This window comes from Micrasema longulum, unplaced genomic scaffold, assembly GCF_059751315.1.
Source record: "Micrasema longulum isolate JH-2025_06_02 unplaced genomic scaffold, ASM5975131v1 h1tg000769l, whole genome shotgun sequence".
Classification (NCBI taxonomy): Eukaryota; Metazoa; Arthropoda; class Insecta; order Trichoptera; family Brachycentridae; genus Micrasema; species Micrasema longulum.
In genome coordinates, this window is record NW_028277963.1 from 480,799 (window position 1) to 502,688 (window position 21,890).

The 21,890-nt window shown below is 32.6% G+C and overlaps 1 protein-coding gene across 1 annotated transcript; it reads right to left on the reverse strand.

The window, feature by feature from the left end:
• Window positions 1–232: 232 nt before the first annotated feature.
• Window positions 233–20,219, reverse strand: LOC148279095 (phenoloxidase 2-like). The gene is made up of 14 exons (XM_088230468.1): window positions 20,137–20,219; window positions 18,344–18,472; window positions 16,151–16,343; window positions 14,815–14,917; window positions 14,414–14,534; window positions 11,431–11,636; window positions 8,680–8,808; window positions 7,770–7,893; window positions 7,176–7,340; window positions 5,737–5,865; window positions 4,725–4,906; window positions 4,269–4,414; window positions 2,365–2,600; window positions 233–552 (listed from the first exon to the last, which is right to left on the reverse strand). Exons 2-14 carry the CDS (start codon window positions 18,449–18,451, stop codon window positions 334–336), a joined length of 2,061 nt encoding a protein of 686 aa, XP_088086594.1. The 5' UTR covers window positions 18,452–18,472; window positions 20,137–20,219; the 3' UTR covers window positions 233–333.
• Window positions 20,220–21,890: the final 1,671 nt, after the last annotated feature.

Genomic DNA, 21,890 nt, shown 5'->3' on the forward strand with positions numbered 1-21,890 from the left:
GCCTCGTGGTGTAATGGCCAAGACGCTGGACCCACACACAAAAGTTCCGAGTTTGATTCCCAATAAAAACACAAAAAAGTCATTTTCTCAACTTCGAATGTTCTGTGCTGTAATTCACCACTGTAATTAAGTCACGCGGCCTGTTTGTGGAGCAAAAAAAAATAGGTAGGTATATGATCTACCAAAATAATATTTTAAAGGAAAGGAAGGCCAGGAATTGAAATGCCATCTATTAAGCGCTAAAAACATTGTATTTGGTCTTATGTGTAGTTCATTCTTTGATGTCATAAGTTTCCAACAATAGATTTTTTGGCATGCTTTCAAGAGTGTGATTTATGGTCGGTTGCCCCTCAAGGTGGTTCTCTCAGTAAAGGTAATTGTCACATCCTGGGTGCGCATATTCGGGGTTAGGAATTGAGCCAAGGTGTCCACTCCATCACGGGGCATTCTGTCAAATGGATATCCCATGGAACGCCGGTCAGGGTAGAGCCTGTCCCGGATGCCGCAGTAACTGTCGGCATCGTTGCACGTCCCTGAGATGTCTTGCTCCACCTAGAAAAATAATATTTTAAAAAAATATGTTCCACGTTGACTGCCGAGTGAAGTAGTATACTGTACGTGTCATAAGGAAAAAGGCAGTTTTTTGCTAGTCATATTTTAAGATATGACACTTTTGATACTTATCAACTTTTTGCGAATTAAGAAAAAAAATGTAAATAATCATAAGTATGTCAATGAGAAACTTCAGCCCTACGGGAAATTGGATACAAAAATATTTTCTTCCGCGTAGTAAAAAATAAAGCATTAAATTATAAGACAGTTTCTTAAAAATGCACAAAAAAAAGATTAAAAATATTTTAATAAGTTCATTAGTTTGAAAATGGCCTTATTTATTTTATTTGTTTATTTAACTTTTCGTACATAATATAAATTGAACATTGGCGGGCTCATTTCCAAATGGCTATTTCTTTCATTTAAGTTTCAAAGCGTTTTCAGTAGAAAAAAAAAAAGAAAAAAAACTAATCATCATTATTCCCTTTCCACACCTAATGGTGCATAGGGCACTGCATTGGTACAGCAATCACAGCGTATCTTGATCATTTTTGTTACATATAGGTAAGATGACAAAGTACATTATTTTTCTCAAAATAAAAAGTTAAAATTAAATTTATATCTTGATGTAATCACTTTGTAAAGCGCCCTTGAAGTATTATATTACGAAAATGGCGCTATATAAGTTATCCATAATTATAATTATGATCAGTCTTACGCTTCAGGTACCAGTCCAGGGACTATAAAAAAAAAATATATATTATTTTTTTCACAACTGATTTCGGGAGTTTAATATTTTTTTTTTTTAAATATACATATTGAGAACAGCAAAGAAACAAAGCAAGTTTAGCACCTTTATAACTAAATATAACACGACAATATATGAGCCAAAAACTTTTTCTTACAAAAGCAGAATTCTAGTGTGAAAACACTCCTTTAAATATATATTTCATATTAACCATGTCGGGAATTGAACCCGAGACCTCTTGCATGGTAGGCAAACGCGCTGACCAACAGATCATAGAGATATACAAAAATAGAAATAACAATATTTGTACATAAATTACCTTAAATCAATAATAGTACTCAATGGGAAAAAGGAATAAAGAGGAAAGAGGAAAGGAGGATAGATTAACTCTCGTGTGGCTGTGATGTCACACTAGTTGACATACGATACAAGACTTGATATATCTCTCTTATTTTTTTAAATGACGAACTCGTATTTGTCGCAATCTTCAAATGGACATTTTCACACCGGATTTGGAAAGTAATTTTTTTTACAGAAAATATTTATCCTTGCTACGTGAAGAATTAATGTCCGCTAATTCAACAACACATCTGTATAAGAGAGAGCACGAAGATATAACTCATAACAAGGAAGACAGAGACGCTGCTCTGTGGCGGGTGTTGTGTAAAACAGATTCAGTCTTCAGTTGGTTGATGACAGTGATGGGGGACGCATGAAGTAATATGAGCGGCCTATTTATGATTATAATTTATTTTGCAATAACAGGGCTAAATTTTATGTTTATTTGCATAAATTATGGAAAAGGAATTATTTAACAGTATGTCTCTATGTTTTTTTTATTTTTTTAATGTCTGAACTTGAGAATATTCCGTCTTTTACTAGTGGTAACACGATGTCATCATCATACATCACCGCACACAAAGGAATTATTTACCAGTCTTTTGAGAGTTAAGGAGGAGAAATGAGATGTTTTTTCAGATGTTATTTAAACAGAAATACTGTAGAAACATCGATAGTGGATGTGAGATGATTCCACAATCGAGCCAATGGCAATTTGAACTTACCCTGTCTCTCGAATAGTTGGAAATCATGACAAACAGTTCGCAGGGCAAGCCCTGCGTTGTGCCTTTAGGTATGAGCATGTGGTTCGGCCAGCCGCATCCGCAGAAGTTGAACTCCGCAGCTTCGGGAGTGCCATCTGCAGGACGGTTCAAGTCCAAGTTCCGGAAAGTTCTGTCGAAGGGAATAGTCTCCGACGACTGGTCGGATGACCGGTTGATTGTATTGTCACCATCGTTCACTGGGGATTAAAATAATAGTAATAATAATAATGGTTATTAACCCCTGGAAAAGAATATTGATTTACAAAAAAAAAATATTTTCCTATCATTAAAAAAATTTCTACAAATGTACTTTTTTAAAACATGATCCTGGGTGCAGACCAGGTTTCCGTGAACATGTCTCGCAAAACTACACAGTTTCATTCCTTCCTTCCTTTTTACCTTGGTAACTGCGCACGCCCCTTGGATCCTTTTTTCTTTCACTTGGGTAAGAAGTGTGACTCACCATCAAAAAGATTTGGCAAACGGGCTGGCTATTTTTAAACATTGAAAGAGTTTTGATTTTTTTTAAAGTATTTTTTCTCTGTATATGGCAAAGGTTTTTTTTTTCTCCAATATGGTAATAAAACGAAATTTTTTGCCAAGAACAATTAGAAAGTTAATGCATTTTTTACACGACAATTCACTCGGGCAGGTGGTTCTCACGAAAGGAGTTCTAAGGGTTTACATATTTATTTCCATAATTTAGTACAAATCTTATATCACTATGTTTATTAAAACAAAAAATCCCACAAAGGCATGGCCTGTGCGTAGGTATACTAATCTAGAATGTATTATGAAATTTATGGTGTGAATGTGAAATAGACATGTAAAATAAAAATGGCAAGTTATATATAGGCTTTGTAATACCAAAGTAGATAGAGATGGATGAAAAGTTAACCATGCCATAACGGAATTTTTAATGTCTAAGGAATTGTCAAATGTCATATAAGTTAAGTATACCATTTTTTTTATGTACTGATGAAGATAGTGTTTGTAATTCCTGCTCAGGTTGGTTTGGCCCAGGTCTTAAAGAGGATATAAATTTAAAATCTATAAAAACAGACTCCTTTTCAACAATAAATGTTAGTAGTTTTCTCTGTACTTTTATTTATACATGCTGGGTTCATAGTCTATGATTGATGACACACATGTATGCTAAATCATTTCGTCTGAAATATAGAGCAACAACCGATGAAGCAAGTCTTCATTTTATACTGGATCCAATACAACATATTCTGCAAGTCTTAAGTATTGCACGTAACGACGAGAGCAACGTCCTGCAGTACATTAACATTGTTCCTACCATGGAGAAATGAACAACAAAAGAATGTGGCCTATGAAGAGACCACATGGCGTAGTAACGCCCAGTCAGCCTAATCAGTCAGCTCAAGCGAGTCAACCCAGTCGTGCAGCAAATCAGTTCTAGCATGTAGTCCAAGTGGAGTTACTTCAACCCCTCATCGCCGCTACGCTCGCGCTCCACGGCAAAGTGTAGTACCTTATTCAGGACGCAATAAATACACATCTCTCCAGTATTCTCTCACGGACGTTACTATGTCCGTCGTTTATTTGATTAAATATTCAACTTGTATTTAAATGTGAGTAAATAGTAAATTCTACATTCCAACCTGTTTCTTCTGTCTACGCTTCAACTGGCGTAGGAACTCCTCAACACACACCCTCAAACACCTACATATATACAGAATCAAAAAATGCCCTGACGGGATTGATATAAATATTAGATATTTTATGTAACTGTTAGTTTCGTCACAACTGTTGCGCGTTGGTGAGAGAAGTTTTCTTCTGAATCTTTTAAGATGGTACCAAGTTACTAAACTTTAAAAGTTATAATTTGTAAAACTAACATGTCACTGTAAATTTATCCAACTCGATCATCATGTGTCGCTGGTCACGGAAGAGTATGGGCAGACCCCTCTCATCAAACTTGGGGGCGAGGAAGATGCGGCAAGTTCCCATCACCTGGCCACCGGATGAATTGTTCACTGTAATACTGTAAAACAACACAGTCAATGAAAGAATTACCTTTAAAATCTTATCGGATAATGTCGAAAACAGAGACAACTAAAGGGCACACATAAATGGATGAAGGTAAATGATTTTAAAATATGAATATTATATTATAGTGGTCAGTAACTCCCTCTCTTTGTTTGTGATACTTAAAACCGCTTCATGCACAACCGAAGTTCCAAGGCCTCAATTTTGTTCATCGTTGAGACTTTGAGAGTCCAACCCTCCACTCCGTGCAGCAACACTGGCAACTCATAACAAAATAAAAATCTTCTGTGTTTTTATGTTCTTACTTGTAAGTGAAGGGTTCATGCTGCAAGTGGGTGAACCTTGCGAAGACAGATCCCCGAGGAGTGAAGTCCATTCCACGGGACAAATCCAAGTCGCTCTGCTGCCAGAAGGTCTGCAGTTGGTTGTCTCCGTATCCGGGGACACTAGCTGTCAAGCCTGTCACCGTCACCCCTGGGTGCTCCAACTAAAGCGACACATGTCAATGTACTGAGGGTCTTGACAAAGAGACGGATACGTCTCGTCGGTATACATTAAAAAGTGGGTAAGTAGCTATATACTAATACTTACTAACATTACTTTAAATAATTATTCCCCTTATATCTTTCAGTTTATTGATTATTATTATCACGCCATAACAAAGGAACAGTTGTGTTCCAAAATAGGTCAAATTCATTTTTTGGTGTGGTTCAAAGTCAAATATATATGGCGTTTGGAATGGCAAATTACAAAAGTGCTTCAAATATGAATTATATAGATCTAAATCCATTGCAACAGAGAGAAAACATGTTTGAGAAGGGAATATACATTTACAGGGCTTATGACCTGTCATTGGCTGGTTTAAGTGGCCTACGTTTAAACATGCACATTTCCTCAACTCTTCCATCTGTTGACTTTTGTAAAGTAAAAGAGCTGAAACCTTTATTGACATGGATGAGATTAATCTGGCTGAATTATTTCATTTACTAGAAACGCCTGAAAACACTTTCTCAATTTTATACTTCTTATACCAGTTAGTTTAACCAACAATGTTTTGAATATGTCAAAATATTTGTGGACAGGCTGGATTTATTTAGGTAACTGTTTATTTTAAATGTATCATATGTAACCTAACATAACCTTCATTGATTTGTCAAACATACCTTACCTAACCTAACTCTACATATATAATGTATGTAGATATGCAACAGATATAGCAAAGTTTCAAAGATATGCATTAATTGTTCGACAACAAAGTTGATGCTTTAAATATTAATTATAAAATTTCAGGAGTGCAAGTTAAAATGTCATATTTACCCTCGACACAGGGTATCGAGGCAGCCTTCCTTTGTGGAGCTGGAAGAGATCATCCACATAAGAATGCCAGCGGTAGAAGATCGGGTCTCTCATGGCTGTTGCTGCATCACCCATCACACTGAATGTTTCCTAAAATACAAGCATACCATTATTTAAATAATTATTGTTAGATCACATTAGGAAGTTTTAGTTTTTTCCGTATCCAGGCAGCTAAAGAATAGAGCTCTGTGTGTAAAATAGAACCGGAACCCTGGACAAAAGTTTTTGTCTCGATGGCTACTTACAGGTGAAAACCCTGCAAAAGGAAATCCACTGGGTTTGCCTGCCATTCTCAAGGTTCAGGGTTCAATACCTTGAAGGGTTGCCATGAAATATTTGTTTATAAGGTGATTTTACACTGTAATAATATTTCATTGTCCCTGAACTGCATGTAGCTTAAAACTGATCACTTTATCTTTATAAAAAGGCAATCAAAATTCGCTGCATTTGGTGTTCCGATGCATATGACCCCTGACATAGTAAATAAATAGACACATCTTCTTTTATCCATATTCGCTTTTAAGTGGAGCATGCCAGCTAGCACTCGTACCTCCTCTTATATCAATCCTGCGTTCCTTAGTTCTGTCGAATAAACACAAAAAATCATCATCGACTACCTTCCAGGACGGCGAGAGTCCGACAGGTGTGAAGAAGAAGCGACCTGGGTTAAAACTTTCAAGAGGCATCCGCACCATACGCTCGAGTCAGGTCCACCGCTGAACCCTCAAGAAGCTCATTATAGGAGGACTTTAATGCTGGTAATGAAATCAAACCACCTTATATCTAATACCTATTTACAATCAAGCATTAACTCTTGCATGGAGTTTTAGTCCCGACACTTATGTTTGAAAGTGAAACGTTCAATTGACAGAGAAAGGATGAAAGCAGCGAAATGAGATCCCTTAGATGAATGTATGGGAAATCAATGCATGATAGGGTTATGAATGATGAAATCAGGGGAGAGTGCAAATCTGAGACAGGTATAATTGTTAGGGTTAAGAAAGGGTCACTGAGATAATTTATGGGTAGTATATAAGCAAATGGATTGGGAAAGAATGGTAAAACTGATTTAAATGGCTAAAATTAATGGTAACATAGGACAAGGACGACCAAGGAAGACGGGGCATGATCAGATAAACTAAAACCTCAATTCTGGTCATATCAAAAGCAGCGAGTATGTATGACAAGATCTGAGGCTGGAAGAAGCTAGGAATATATGTCAGGATAGACGTGTGTGGCGGTCCATCCTCTCTGCTTACTCCTACAAAGAAATGCCATGACAGTAGTAGTAGATGGTAGCACTTACACTAAAAGCTTAGAAGATTGATGTTTTGAGTTTTGGTAAAGTGCCAGGATTCCCACTTATATGAGAGTACTGGCATTATGCAAGAATAACTTACCAGATGCTTGTGATCAGGATCGTGAGCCAGAGCAATGAAGACATGTCCCATGTTGTGCATGTCTCCGTAATAGTTCCTGTTGGGACTAATGGCAGAGGCCTCCATCATGTTACCCAGAATGTCTATTCCATTCTGCTCATTCAATTGCATTCGCTGGCCGTTCTCCTATGGGGCAGTAAAATCATAACGAAATAAAATAAATATTTTTTTTTGGAAACGACAACTGCATTGGCTCTCCACTTCCGGTGATGTGTAGCTAGTACACATTGCATCTAATAAATTTAATATTTTTATAAATATAGTAAATCGTGGGTTAAGATTTTCGGTATTCCTCCATTATACATTTACGTATCGGGTAAAATATTTTTTAATTTATGCTTATTGGGAACAGAAAAAGCATTTTATCAAAAATCGGAGATAAATCACAAATACAATAGAAAGTTTACCAATGTATTTTTTTAAATTAAATATAAACTTATTTCAATAAATCCTGAAGTCCTCTAACCCTTTCCCTCTTTAAATGTCATTCGCTGCTTCTCTCTTTCTAATGATGAGTACTGAGATTTGGATGTATAAAAAAAAGGAATAACTTACGCCCATGGCGAAACCCTGTTCAATGGCACCACGGAAACGATCCCTCCACTGTTCCAATTGAGAAATATCAGCCGTAATTTGATCCACAGGTCGGTTCAGATCGCTTATCTTTGTGTTGGCAAACCTGCAAAAACATAGAACATATTGTCTTGAATGTAGAAAGGTACACCAAAAATAATCAAATCAACACGTATTTATTCAGTAATTCGAAGTTGATATTGAATTATTTAAGCCATGACAGAAACAGCTAGAAAAAAACTTGAAACAGCTAGGAATGCAAATCTGGCATGATGATATCAAACTTTTTACATAACTGTTGAGATTAACAAAGTAATCTTTGAAATAAGCAAAAAGTATTGTAAAAACAGTATTTTTAGTGAGTGTGAAATCACTAACGTAAATTTAATATGTCGACCGGTTTCAGAACATGACTTCCTCTGTCAAGGCTTATAAATAAACTATTACTAAATAATATTGGGTGTTTTCACACCAGAATATTTCATAGTCCCTGGACTGGTACCTGAAGCGTAAGACTGATCATCTTACCTTCATGTAACAACATAATGATCAAGATACGCTGCGATTGGTGTACTCATGCAGTGCCCTATGCACCATTAGGTGCGGAAAGGGAATGTTGTGGTGTTGAAATAATATTTTAAGCCTTATCAAATAACAATTATGCAAATACTGTTATGGTGTTAACATAAGTTGTGTTTTGTTTTTTTCAAATTTAAAAACGAACACCAAAAGTACAACAAAATGGTTATATGTCATTTAAAAGAAAATTTTCTGCTCTACAAGATATTCTGGTTGTTTTTATGTTAGATATATTATTTTATTTGATTACAAGCCTTCAAAATGGAATGTCAAGTAGACGATTGGTGATGTTTATTTAAAAGCCACGTGTTACCTTGGTGGCCAAGTCCTACTGGCGACCATGGAGTCCATCTTAGGGAAATAACCTTCCTTGATGGGCTCTCGTACATTGTTGAACCTTCGCACTCGAGGAAGGTTATTGGAGAGACGTTCTGCGTTGTACCTGAGGCATTCACAAATACATTTTTACTGAGGAAATCACACCATGACTCAGAGGGTCAATCTAGAATGTCTACTGTGAGAAATGGAGGCATTATTTATATAATAATTATAGCCAGCATTTTTTAACGGGTAATTTAACCCATCACATAATGTAGACTGTGAATCTCAGGAAGAATTACATAACAATAATAATAACGATCATGGTTTATTAACAAAAATTACAATTTCTCAATCAACTACATACATACATACTTAGGTTATAGATTTCTCTGGATTATGTCTAGTCTGCCTAACTAGGCGCAACCTGTTTTAAGGCAGACATTTTTATGCAAAATAAACAATAACATGACTACCTACTGGTTAATTTATTATAGAGCTATACAATATTTAAATATACCATTTATTATTTTAGTAAGTTTTTCGATTTTTCTCTTCCTAAATCAAGTAACAATTTTATTTCAAATTTATTTAATTGAATTCGGGTCATGGTTTTGTAATGTTCAGGTAACATATTGAATATTTTGGGGCCCAGAAACTTTTTTTTTTTTTGCCCAAATTCAGAGTTTGTGGTAGACCCCATGACCCATCCTTTAGTTTGACTTCTGGTAGAATAATTTGCTTTCACAAACATAATTATTCTAGATATAAATAATTGCCGTATATCTTATATATCGAAATCCACAAACAACTTGGCGCTGAGGTACCTGAAGGGCTTTTAAAAAAATATTTTGATAATCGATTTTTGAGCAGATTCGAGAGGTTTTAATTTTGATTTATAATGAATGCACCTTATACTAGTTAATGTAATATTTTAATAAAATATGTTGAAAACTGTCAGCACTTGTTCCCTTAAACTCAAACCGCCATAGTCAAATAAAAAATTGAGCATTCCGAGTGTTTTAGATTCAACGGCTATTTGAAAAATAAAATCGATTAGAGATAAGTGGACAAGTGGTACTGGGCGCGTCCGCCTATCATGCTTAAAGTCCTGGGTTCGGTTCCTGGGAAGCAGTGGCGGATTATCCAGGCAAGTAAGTCCGAGACGAAGGTCTCCAAAGTAATGGCGGCGCAGATGCTTTTCCATCTGCATCGATATGTATTCTGGGTATTTGAAACAATACTTTGTACAATAATATTACTATAGCTAAATAAGCAGAATTACCACATACAGCCATTGCAATTTAAAATGTTCTAAGAAATAAAGAACCTGAAATAATTTACCATAACAAGAGAACATGCGTACCGATGCTGATGGCTGTCGGCAACTACAGGGTAAGCAGAGTTTTTCTTACTTTAGTAGAAAAACTACCTTTGCTCAATATAGTCTAATAACCGACTTAATAATCAGAATAAGTGCCATCTTTGGACTATGATAATTAACTTTAACAATTATGCAAGTCAGAAAAGTAGATGGCAAGTTGCAATAAAGTTGCGAGAAAATTGCAATCACTACTGTCTTTCAATAAAAAAATTGTTCATAGCATTATGGAACTATTTTTAATGATTACCGTTAAGAAAAATTATCATAAATAAATTTGAATATTTTATTTTATTTTATTAACATAAACTGCAAATCTGCTTTTTACAAATATTTTTAATATTAACGTATTTGGCTTAATATTTTTTTTTTTTTTAAAAACATGAATTTACTTATACCCAAGATTTATATTTAAAAAATTAACCTAAAAATTATACAGCATATTCAGTAGAAAGTTTAAATAATAAAACATTCTACAGTAAAACAACAAGAAAATCATAAGTACTGTTTCACACAGCTAGGCAAAGTGAACAAAAAACTGTAAATATATATATATATATATATATTATGAAATGCATGAATAAATAAATATAATTACCATTCACCATCTTTGAAAAAGTTCAAAAGGTTTGTTCTATAGGAACAATACCCTACACTAAATATATCAGATACGTGGGAATATCTATTGCCGAGTTCAAGAAGTCTATTCAATACGGCATTACAAGTATACACTGTCCGTGAATTGTTGCTACAAAACGGTGGCACCTGTCTAGTCATTCTTCCAGGCACCCTGAAGTTGATGAGAGATAATAGTTCAGGGCAATCCCATATTGAATTTACAATTTTGAATAAATTTAAAAGGTCTATAATTTTTCTTCTATCGATAAGTTTTAACAAATTTAATGTTTTTAGTAAAAAATCGTAATTTAAAAATTCATGACTGATTCTAAGTTTAAAATTTATATACCGTAAGAATTTTTTTGGACTCTTTCAAGAGAATTTTGGTGACAGTTGTAGTGAGGAGTCCATATTGTAGAGTTATACTCTAACTGGCTTCTCACTAATGAAGTATACATCAACTTCAAAGTGCCTATGTTATCATCTTATTTTATTCATCTTATTTTTAAGATTTCTACAATATTTTTTATGAATGCATTCACATTTGGTAGGGGTCAGAGAGGCGGCGATGACCCAGAGTGTTGTTGACATTATTTACCGCCACTGCCAGAAAGCTATTAAAGTACAAGTACAAATTGTTATGCAGCGTTCAAAAATTCATACTATAATGATTATTCAAGTCAACATGACTTTGTTACAAATATTTTTTACTAATTTAATTAGTTACATAGAAAGATCTCGTCCTACCTTGCGATAATCTGCTGGTGCATGTAGTAGAAGAGTTCTCCTCTGCGGTCCTTTCGCACAATTGACAGATCGGTGGCATCGAAGGGATATACTAAATGCCAGTGCCAGTGATGAAGATTGATGCCAAGATCTTCACGGAAGTACGCCACACGATGCTCCTCATCCAAGTCTGATGCTGTGTAGTCTTTCGGGATGATGATGGGCATCTAAAGAGCAATAGCATTTTGCATGCTGTGGTTCAGTTCCATACAGAGATAACTATAAATTACTAGTTTTGGGAAATGGCCGACTCAGATTTTGACTCACCTAAATTGATTTGTAACAAGTAATTATTTATAGCACCTTAAGTGAAGTATGTATGAATATATATTTATGTGAATTATATACACAATGGTTACTAGTTTTAGGATTAAAGTTGTTATGCAAATTATTACAATGTTTTAATTAGTTATGGAGCTGAGAGATTGTTAAGTTTATTTATTTCCATTTGAAAACATCTGTCTAACAAGAAAAAAAAATTAAGAGTTATACTTTTGTAGAATTGACAAGGAATGATTTTTTTGATAAAATGAATGGTATAAGTCAAAACTCAATTTTTTTAGTTATTTCTCTGTGAAACTGAGCCATCAATATTTTTGTGAAATGTCCATTGCACATTATTTCGCATTAAAAAAAAAGATGTTGCCTTAGTGGGGTGTCCCGTGCCGATGGAAACATTTTACATTTTGATGCATACTCACTAATATGTGGATTTAACTGGCAGATTTTCTATGTGACAACTAATTTTTACCCAGAAATTTCACTATTCAATCACAATGTTTTTACATTTTTTTTTTAAATATGTACACATAAGTAATACACACATACATGTTCGCAATCAAATCGAATGAATAAAAAATACATTTTTACTTTTTAGATAGTATGCAAATTAAATCAAGAATTGGTTTGTCAAAAAAAAGGATAGTTTATGTCTATAAAAAAGTCCTGGAATGGCGACCTAGAATGGGTAGAAGAAGTGTTGGCAGGCCTCAGACAAGGTGGTCTGATGACATAAGACGAGTTGCAGGAAGTGGTTGGATGCGGTTGGCTCAGGATAGGGAAATATGGAGACTAAAGGGGGAGGCCTATGTTCACCATTGGACAAGAGACGGCTGATGATAATTATGATGTCTATTTGTCTTACCTATGAAAGGCATAATTAATTTTTAATTAGTTGTTTCGTTTACAACATTACATGAATATTTAAAAAAATATATTAGTAATACAAATATATTAGGAGTGTTGTCAAGTTACGGAAGGTGTTGACCTCGCTCTTTCATGACATTGGTCGTAGGGAGTCAGAAAATTTGATGCATGCCACGGATTGGAGAACCTTACTGGATGTCAAAAATAAAAAATAAGGAATAATTTAAAAAATATATATTTATAGATGACAACCATGAAGTTTTGCATAAATAAATTGTCTATGTTTTTATGAATGTATGTATGTGTATGCGCATGGGTGTATGTACGTGTGTGTGTGTATGTACATGTGTATATATGTGTATATTTATATATACATGTGTGTATATATGTGTATGTCTGTATGTATATGAATCAAAATGTGTATCCGAATAAGTTTATATTTTGTTTGTCTGTGCTCTATATTAATTTGTTAACTATTATAATATATAAAAATGTAATTGCCTAGCTTGGAACGGGGTATGTACCCTTGTTAGCTGGGCAAAGTGAATATGGAATTGTATTTTGATAAAGAGTGTGAATAAATAAATAAATAAATACTTTTTCAGAGTCCAATTATAATGTTTGTATGAACAAAAAACCAAACTGATAATATGAGCAGCGGGTGAGATAGTTGAGAATTTGTTCTGATAAATATTTCCACAAGAGACCAATATGCAATAAACTCTAACTAATCTTGAGTTACAGTGTCTTGTCTCTCGAGATCAGTCCATTATCATCAGGGATGTAGTCTTTAGGCGATGCAGTTATCACAAATTCACTGGAGACGCAGAACAGTACACTCGTATTATGAGGGTATGGCAGGTTGTGTGAGAATAATTTTCAAACACCAGCGGCGGCGTAGCCGATAGTGAAAGTTCATAGATTCATGCAGAGGGCGTCAAAAACCCATGAATAAGTGCTGCCAGGCGTAGTCATTTCATAACACCAAAATTAGCAAGCACTTACCTGCATACGGTTCCCTTGCTGAAATAGCAGCTGAACAAATTATCGGTTCAACTTTCTCGCCTATATCAGCCTTTTACAAATATTTTAAGTTTATTGCAACACCAGAATAATTCATGTAGTAAGTAACAAACTTAACAATTTAGAGAATATTATTAAGATTTAGAATAAAAAAATATAGAGGTAATGCTAAAATATTTCATAGTAAACACCACAAATATTTTTTTTATATAAAAAAAAAATGGCCATAAAAAGTGTGTGACTTTATTGAAACATAACAGTTGGATAATTTTGTGGGAAAGATAAAATTGTTGAGGTATTATTTTCAATTGTATCTATTGTTTATGTTCTGTTCTGTTGTGTATTTTTTGTTATTAATGATATATTAATTATTAATGCAATTAAAAATACTTGAGCACAATCAAATAAAGGTAAAATATGTACATACATATAACAAAAATAATATATGTACATCAAAGTGACTTCAAACCACAAAGATAAATTATAAATTGTTTATAGAAGCTATAATTATAATGACCACCGGATATTGGGCAGGAAACACTTAAACAGAGAAATAATCTAATGCTGAAATTTATTATTTATAGTTTGTATTGTTTCTATATTTGGAAAGCCAAATAACAAATGAAATAATAATTGACCATGCATAAACAATTTCTGAATATTAAAATTAATACTGACAAAAACCTCACAATGCAAAATAGATATCAAATTCATACGCAAAAATACAAAACAAATTTTATAAAAGAACCTCTCACTGTGTTATAATAATACTTACTCGTGAACCATCGGGTACAACTGTAGCTTCTTCTCGCGCCTTTGAGAATACGGTGCTGTCCATATATTTATCTGGGAAAGTTTGGATGAAATTAGGCAGTTGAAGATCCTTTGTGTCTTCTCTGAAAAACATTAGTTTATTTAAAACTGACCCTCTTCTCTTTAAAAAAGCACACATTGCACATCTGATAAAATATAGCTATCTGATAAGTCATAGCTCAAAAAAGCTGAGATATGAAAATAACATATCTTAAAAACATGTCTTCATCTTATAATTTTATTTAGATTTGTCTCAAGCGATTCAATTACGTTTAAATGACGTCATCCACAGCTACATGACGACAGCTAAATAACGGCATCACTCTCTTCGAAAACCAAATCATAATAGAAGAATTTTAGTACCTGTGAAGCAGTGCTACGGACAAGCAGTAGTTAAACATGTAGGGATTAATACGTTCTCGGCAGTACACTCCCACAGATTGGAGGTCATCTGTGTTGCGCATTCCTGGAGAAGGAAACAAGTTACGGTCAAATTAAAACTAGAAATTTCATCACACCACGGAGAACAGTAAAGAAACAGTGGATATCATAACTACAACTGATTTTTAAGCTGACAACATTAAATTATAATTGGCTGTTATATGATTGGTTACAAGATCACAGTGTTCTATTTAAGTACGTGTTAACGTAAGTTGTGTCTGTTTTTTTTCCAAATTTAAAAATGTTCATACAAAGTAAAACAAAGTGGTAAAGTTACATGTCGTTTGAAATAAAAATTTCTGCTCTACAAGATATTGTGTTTGGGTTACAATTATTATTTTATTTGATTATAAATCTTCAAAATGGAATATCAAGTAGACGAAAGTGATCATTTTCGACACCTCCTTTTGTTCGTATTCAATCGAGGGAATAAATCTGTCAAAGCTGCTTGTGATATTTGCACAGTGTATAATAAAGATGCTATGAATGAAAGGACAGCTCATAGATGGACTTTTCCCATTGATTTAAGATACAGTCATTCAATTCATATGCTCAGCCAATTCTGCGGTGGTTTAAGGAGATTTGTAATAAAACATCGTCAGGAATCTTGATGTCACAACTGACAAGGTCAAACATGTTGCGCTTTTGTGGAGACATATTTTTTAACAATTTTATTTTAAAAGTTATGTATGAAAACATTTCTCCAAAATATTTACGTTGATTTTGAAAATACAATTATATTTTCTAAATCCATTTCACATATTTTTATCGGTATTCGTAGTATGTGATATTTCGGTATTGAGATATTAATTGACAGCTTTTGATTTAACACTAAAATCCCACAAATAAACCTAGTTTTGATCAATTTCATGCAAAAGGATTGAAAAATATTTACAAAAAGTCAACATAAGATGTTTTGCTCATGGATTTATTTTTAAAAAGGATGTTTATTATAACATAATCATGACAAAGGATAAATATATTATTTATATCACATCTTAAAACCACAATTTTTTTTTTATTTGTTTAAATAATATTCTGAATATGTATTTGGTGGATATACACTTCTTAATTTATTTGTAGGCTGGAAAACGCGCACGACATTTTGATTTAGTTTATTTGTCAATTTCAATAAAATCTGATTACAATTATTTATAAACAAAAGATGCTGACTGTAATTGACAAAAAAGTGCTAGATAATTTGGTAAAGTTTTCGTGTGGTGTTAATTAAATAAATTATATAAAATATTAAAAATACCCATGAAGATATCAATAAGACGGGCGGCCATCTTTCTGTGAGCAGGGAGGAACAACGAAAAATTCTCTCTCCTTTTCAGTTGCAGTGGCAAGTCTAAGTTGGGAATCGTAATGTTCTGAACAGGGATAACTTTGCCAGTGTCTTCGCCAAATCTGCTGGACAGCTGTGGCGCTATAGGACGGTACCTCTCAGCCTGCGAACAACAAAAGGTAAATTAAATTTAAATTGTCAAATCTTCAGGACTGGTGCTTGAGCGACTGATAATGTAGGGCTTTTTCCAAAACTGACTATTTCCAAATTTGATATTTTTCAGAATGTGTTATTTTTTATTATAGACTATTTGAAGCAAAAACATTTTTTTTTGTTTTGAATTTTTCCTAAAATAAAAATAGTCAGTTTTGTGGAAATATTTTTTTTTTTGCAGAACAAACTAGTTCCTGTATTGGAATTGTAAATATTAGAACATATTAGAAATACTGCATTTTGAAAAATAATATTTTCCAAACTACAAACACACCCAAAATTTGAGCATTTTGTGAAAATTAAATACATTAGCATCTTACGGGTCCCTAAATATATATGATAAAATTCGGTTTTTAATATTTTGGAAATGGTCAACAAAGGGAAAAAACCCAACAATTTTGATAAATATTGCATTATGCGGAAAACGCTTTTAAACATTTATAGGACATCTACATAAACCCCTTCAGTCCGGGTATTAGAAATTAGTTGATTAGCAATGATGTGTCATGTTTGACCACAAGGTTAATGCTTCAAATATTAATAACTTTAAAAATATTTTAACTTAAAATATTTTGCAACTTATGATATCAGCTATAGGTTACACAATTTATATATATATATAAAATCATAATACATGATTTTAAAGTCAGTTATTATTTGTACTGAAAACAGATTGGAAATAATTTGGTAATGTTAAAAAGTAACAACATTGATGATCTATTATATCACTAATGTAAACAATGTCTGCACCGATGACATTTGTCCACAATAAAAAAATATGCCACTAATATGTAGCTTTGTCTTCAAAGGTGTACAAAATTATAATAATCTCCCCAATGAACTAAAAACTATTAAAAATAATAAATAAATTTTAAGTAAGTCTAAAGAAGTTTTTTGAACACATGTAAAAACTGCTTTAAATTTTAATTCGTATGAATGTATTATTATTTTATGTTTTTTTCTTTATACATCCTGTTTTTTTTTTTCTCATGTACTCGTAGATTTAAAATGACATAAACTCTTATAAATAAACAACTACAACAGTGTAAGTCACTCTCCAAGCACAAGAGTTAGTATCTTTTTTTGGAGAGTTACAGTGATAACATTTACTAGATGTATAAAAGTGGATCTCTATAGAATTTTTAAAAAACATGTACCTTTTTTAAAATAATTAATTTAAAAAATTAAAAAATAGTGGCTTGGTGGGATGAAGCCTTTTAAAATGTTATTCTTTTTATGTTATTATTATTTTTGTGAATTTGATTTTTTTCATGTTTAATAAAAATATTTTGTAATTTTATACACAAAATGTCTTATTTCTGTATTTATTTTTAAAAAATAGCCATGATAAAAAAAAAAAAATTGGCAACATTGCCCAAAATTTCAAGTGAGATCATGACATTGCACCTTCGGTGCAACAAAGGCACAATTCAGGACACCTTTTTTTTACATCTTTTATTAGCAGTTTTTTTATAATTCAGAATAAGCTTTTAACGTGAAACTATAGAAAAAACAATCAATTAATTCAAGATTTAAAACCTACTGCAAATAGAAATCCGGTAATAAGGCAATAAATGCGAAAAAAAACTTAAAAGTCCTCTCCTGTAAAATTAAAAAAATAAGCTGTTGTGCCTTTGTTGCACTGAAGGTGCGACATATTCAAATTTGAGTTTTATTTGAAATTTCCAATGAAAGAAAAACGTTAAGGTTGTGATTCCATGGTGGTGTCATGACTCATAGATCAGAGGTTCAAGATTTGAACCCCTCTCTACCACAACTTAATTTTCATTTTCTATCATTGAACATTTAAAAATAGTTTGAAATGGCCCCGAAATTCAAATACAAAAATAAAAACTACATCGGATACAAAATTCATACATCAATTAAATTGTGCAGTAGTTGGCGTAGTATATGGAAGGATCTGACGCTGAAAAAAGAAAAACATATTACCAGGAAGTTTTCTGGAGGCTGGAAAACTGCTTTTTCTTCACCCTTCGGAACAAAAACGGGTTCCGTCGGGCGATCGAACAACAGCAAAAGATTTTTTTTGTCAGACATCTTGAGAGTTCGACAGCTGACCTAAATTGTAAAAAAGAAACCATAATAATTTTGTAGATATTCTTATTTTTAAAAAGTATGCTTTATTCTAATATGGGATCTTTATACTAAGTAAGAAGGAAAATAAAATTATGAATCATTTTATTTTCACTATGCTTTACACAAAACAATCAGTGTTTACTTAATTTTTTGGAACTTAATTCATGACAGTTTAAATATTGAAAATCTATTGCAAATAAGTAAGGATTCTAATTGTTTTATACCTATTAATTTTAAATGTCTCACTTTAATTTAATTGCCTTGAAAAAAATATTTTTTACTACCAGTTTTCACTTTTTCATGTACATCCTGTCTTCAAGGCAAACTAGATATATATGTACAGTAGAACTCAGTTTATCCAAACTCGTCATCCGGATTTCCAAATATCCAGATCATTATCAGGAAATAAAAAATAAAAGAGATGTTATAATAACAATAAAAAAAGGGCGCTGACGGCCGGCATGTTTCTTCACCAAAGAAATTAACTTTGATGGACATGTTTAAGTGAGGTTTTATGTGATGACGTCGGGCACCTATTAATGCGGATAATTTGAGTTTTATAATTAACATTCATAAAAAAAAACATTAAAGATACAGAATATAGTTCAGATTTACATAATTTATTTGATAAAATTATGATTTATCTAAAATCGGTGTGAAATAATAAATAAACCAATCTACAAACAGCATTTGAGTAAACACTATGTTTTACATTATATCTAAACATTACCCAAATATAAACTATATGCTTAAAAATCACTATGAAAAAACTGGTCCAAAATTAGACACTTTCACTGACAAGTAAATACATAAAATGCGAGGCCTAATCTCAGGGCAATCTAAATCTTTAAAAAAAATCCACTGCTAAAATATTTTAAATAAATAAAAATAATTTGAACTGCAACATAATATCATCATCATCATTCCCTTTCCGCACCTAATGGTGCATAGGGCACTGCATTGGTGCACCAATCGCAGCGTATCTTGATCATTTTTGTTACATAAAGGTAGGATGATCAGTCTTACACTTCAGGTGCTACTCCAGGGACTATAAAATATTCTAGTGTGAAACCCCTTTTTAAATAAATATTTCAATAATTATAATATACATAATATAATATAGACAGAGCATATGTTTTACTTTCGTAAAAATTAGCTTAACAAGTGTTCCAGAATACAATTCAATGTTCTGCCGTTCTGAGCAAGAAGGCATTCACAAACATTTTAAGTTTTGAGGAAATTGAGGTTTTGTGTATCTGGTTTTTTTTTACCATATATTCATCAAAACAGCTTTCTGTACATTTTAGATCTACTTATCATAGTAAGTTGTTTAGAAAGATCACAACTATTTCTCAGATGGCATTAAAAAACCAAAATTTAAAATTTTCGTTAGATACTGCATTTTAGCTTGGAAAGGCAGTATTATTCTTGTATTTTATCACAATAAAAAATATCTATCTCTTGTAATTTGTTATTTTGACTTATGTGGTTATACTCTTTCTATTGATATAATACTGCAGTTCCGTTCAAAATTTCTGGTGGCTATACACCACAGTTAATTTTTCATTTAAGATATGAATTTCTGAAATAATAATGGATTTGATTAGCCTCATATACTAAATATAATATCAACCACGGTTACTCACCTTTTAAAAATGTCAATAGGCTGCAGTTAACACTGAGCTCACAACTTTGTAATGTTTGATAAAACAAAATACTTATAAACTTTATACACATCAAAGTGAAGTGTGCATGTCGTTTATTTTAAATTTAGGGAAGTGTGCAAAACCATTCTTGTGTTTTGATTTTTAATCTTGTTGTGGTTTAACAAACCTCTGTTGATATTTCCTATACAGCGTGTGGTTTGTATCACTTTACCTTAGCTGAATAACATTAGGGTTAACAAACTAACTAATCAACAATTAAGATTACATAAGTTCAATTTAATAATTAAATTTTTGGCATTATTGGCACAATTAGACATTATCTTATCCATGATTGTGTAAATACTGCCGAGAGCGATCAATGTAATTTTAGTCAATCTTGCCAACATTTTTATCAATTTACAGCATTTCTGCCATTTACATTTATCTCTTTGCGACCGGCGGAAGTTTTCCACAAAAGATTTTGATTATGATCATATCAAACATATTAAACTTACAAAAAATACAGATGTGTACTGAAACTGGTCGGCCAAGAGTTTAAAAACTTATTAGACAAAAATTGTTTAACATGGAAAATTTTGCCTTTGGTTTATTCAAACCTTTTGGTTTAATTGTGTATATTTCAATATTTTTTTCTTTCTTTTTCAATATGTAAAATGTTAATGCTTATGTGGTTTTAATGTTACCATCAATACACACAAAATATCTCCACCTCATTTATTTAATCCTCGCAAGTTATTTTCACATCAAACAGGCTTGTTGTATCATTCTTAAAAATATAAGTATTTTTACTTCGGTATATTAATGTAGGTACTCAAACTAAACCATACAGAAGACTAATAAAATATTTAGGCATTCTATAACTACTGTCAGAGTACAAAATGGTAAAACTTGGAACTATGATTTTTTTGTGATGGTAACACTAAACAGTAAGTACCTTTTTTTGTGATGGGTTATGAGATAACAATGTTCTATTCAACCACTGTTACAAATGTTACCACTAGAGATAAGCTATAAAAATACCCGTTCCTTATATATCCCTGCTCTTAAAATGTACTCTCTTGTTCTCAGCTAACATGTATGGACAAGACTCCACCTAAAAAATCTTTAGTATTATATCTGTAAAAAAACTGTTTTTAGGTTGGTGAACCCCGGGAAGGCACAAATCAATACTTTGATGTGGTTAAATCAAATATTAAATTAACTGGTTGAATGTTTATTGAGATTAGTTCACTTAATGAGGAACTTCAGCCCCGCGGGAAATTGGATACAAAAGATGTTTTCTTATGCGCGTAAAAATTAGAGCATTAAATTATACGACCGAGAAGAAGTGGAAGAGGAATTGAACCTAGATATGCAGAAAGCAGCCAGTCCACAATTTTGGAAAAATGCGATACTGATGTTATCGGATGCAGTAAGGTCAATTCTATGTCCTGCTAAAAACAGCCAGACCGCTTTCATACAAAAAGTTCTTTTAATCACTTTCTGAAAATGGTGTCCATCACAAAAACGGCATTTCTCAATTAGCAGAAAACACCCACAGCACTAGAAAAATCTTAAAAAATTATAAAAATCATTCAAACTGGTCAGATACATAATTAAATTCTTGTTTGTAATATATGAAAAAAAATGAATATATTAATTGTTTAAAGTCAAAAGCATCCAACTATTGTGTAGATTTGTTTATTCACTCTTTTCGCAAAGGTGTTATTATCTCAGTTTCACTTTTCTATGAC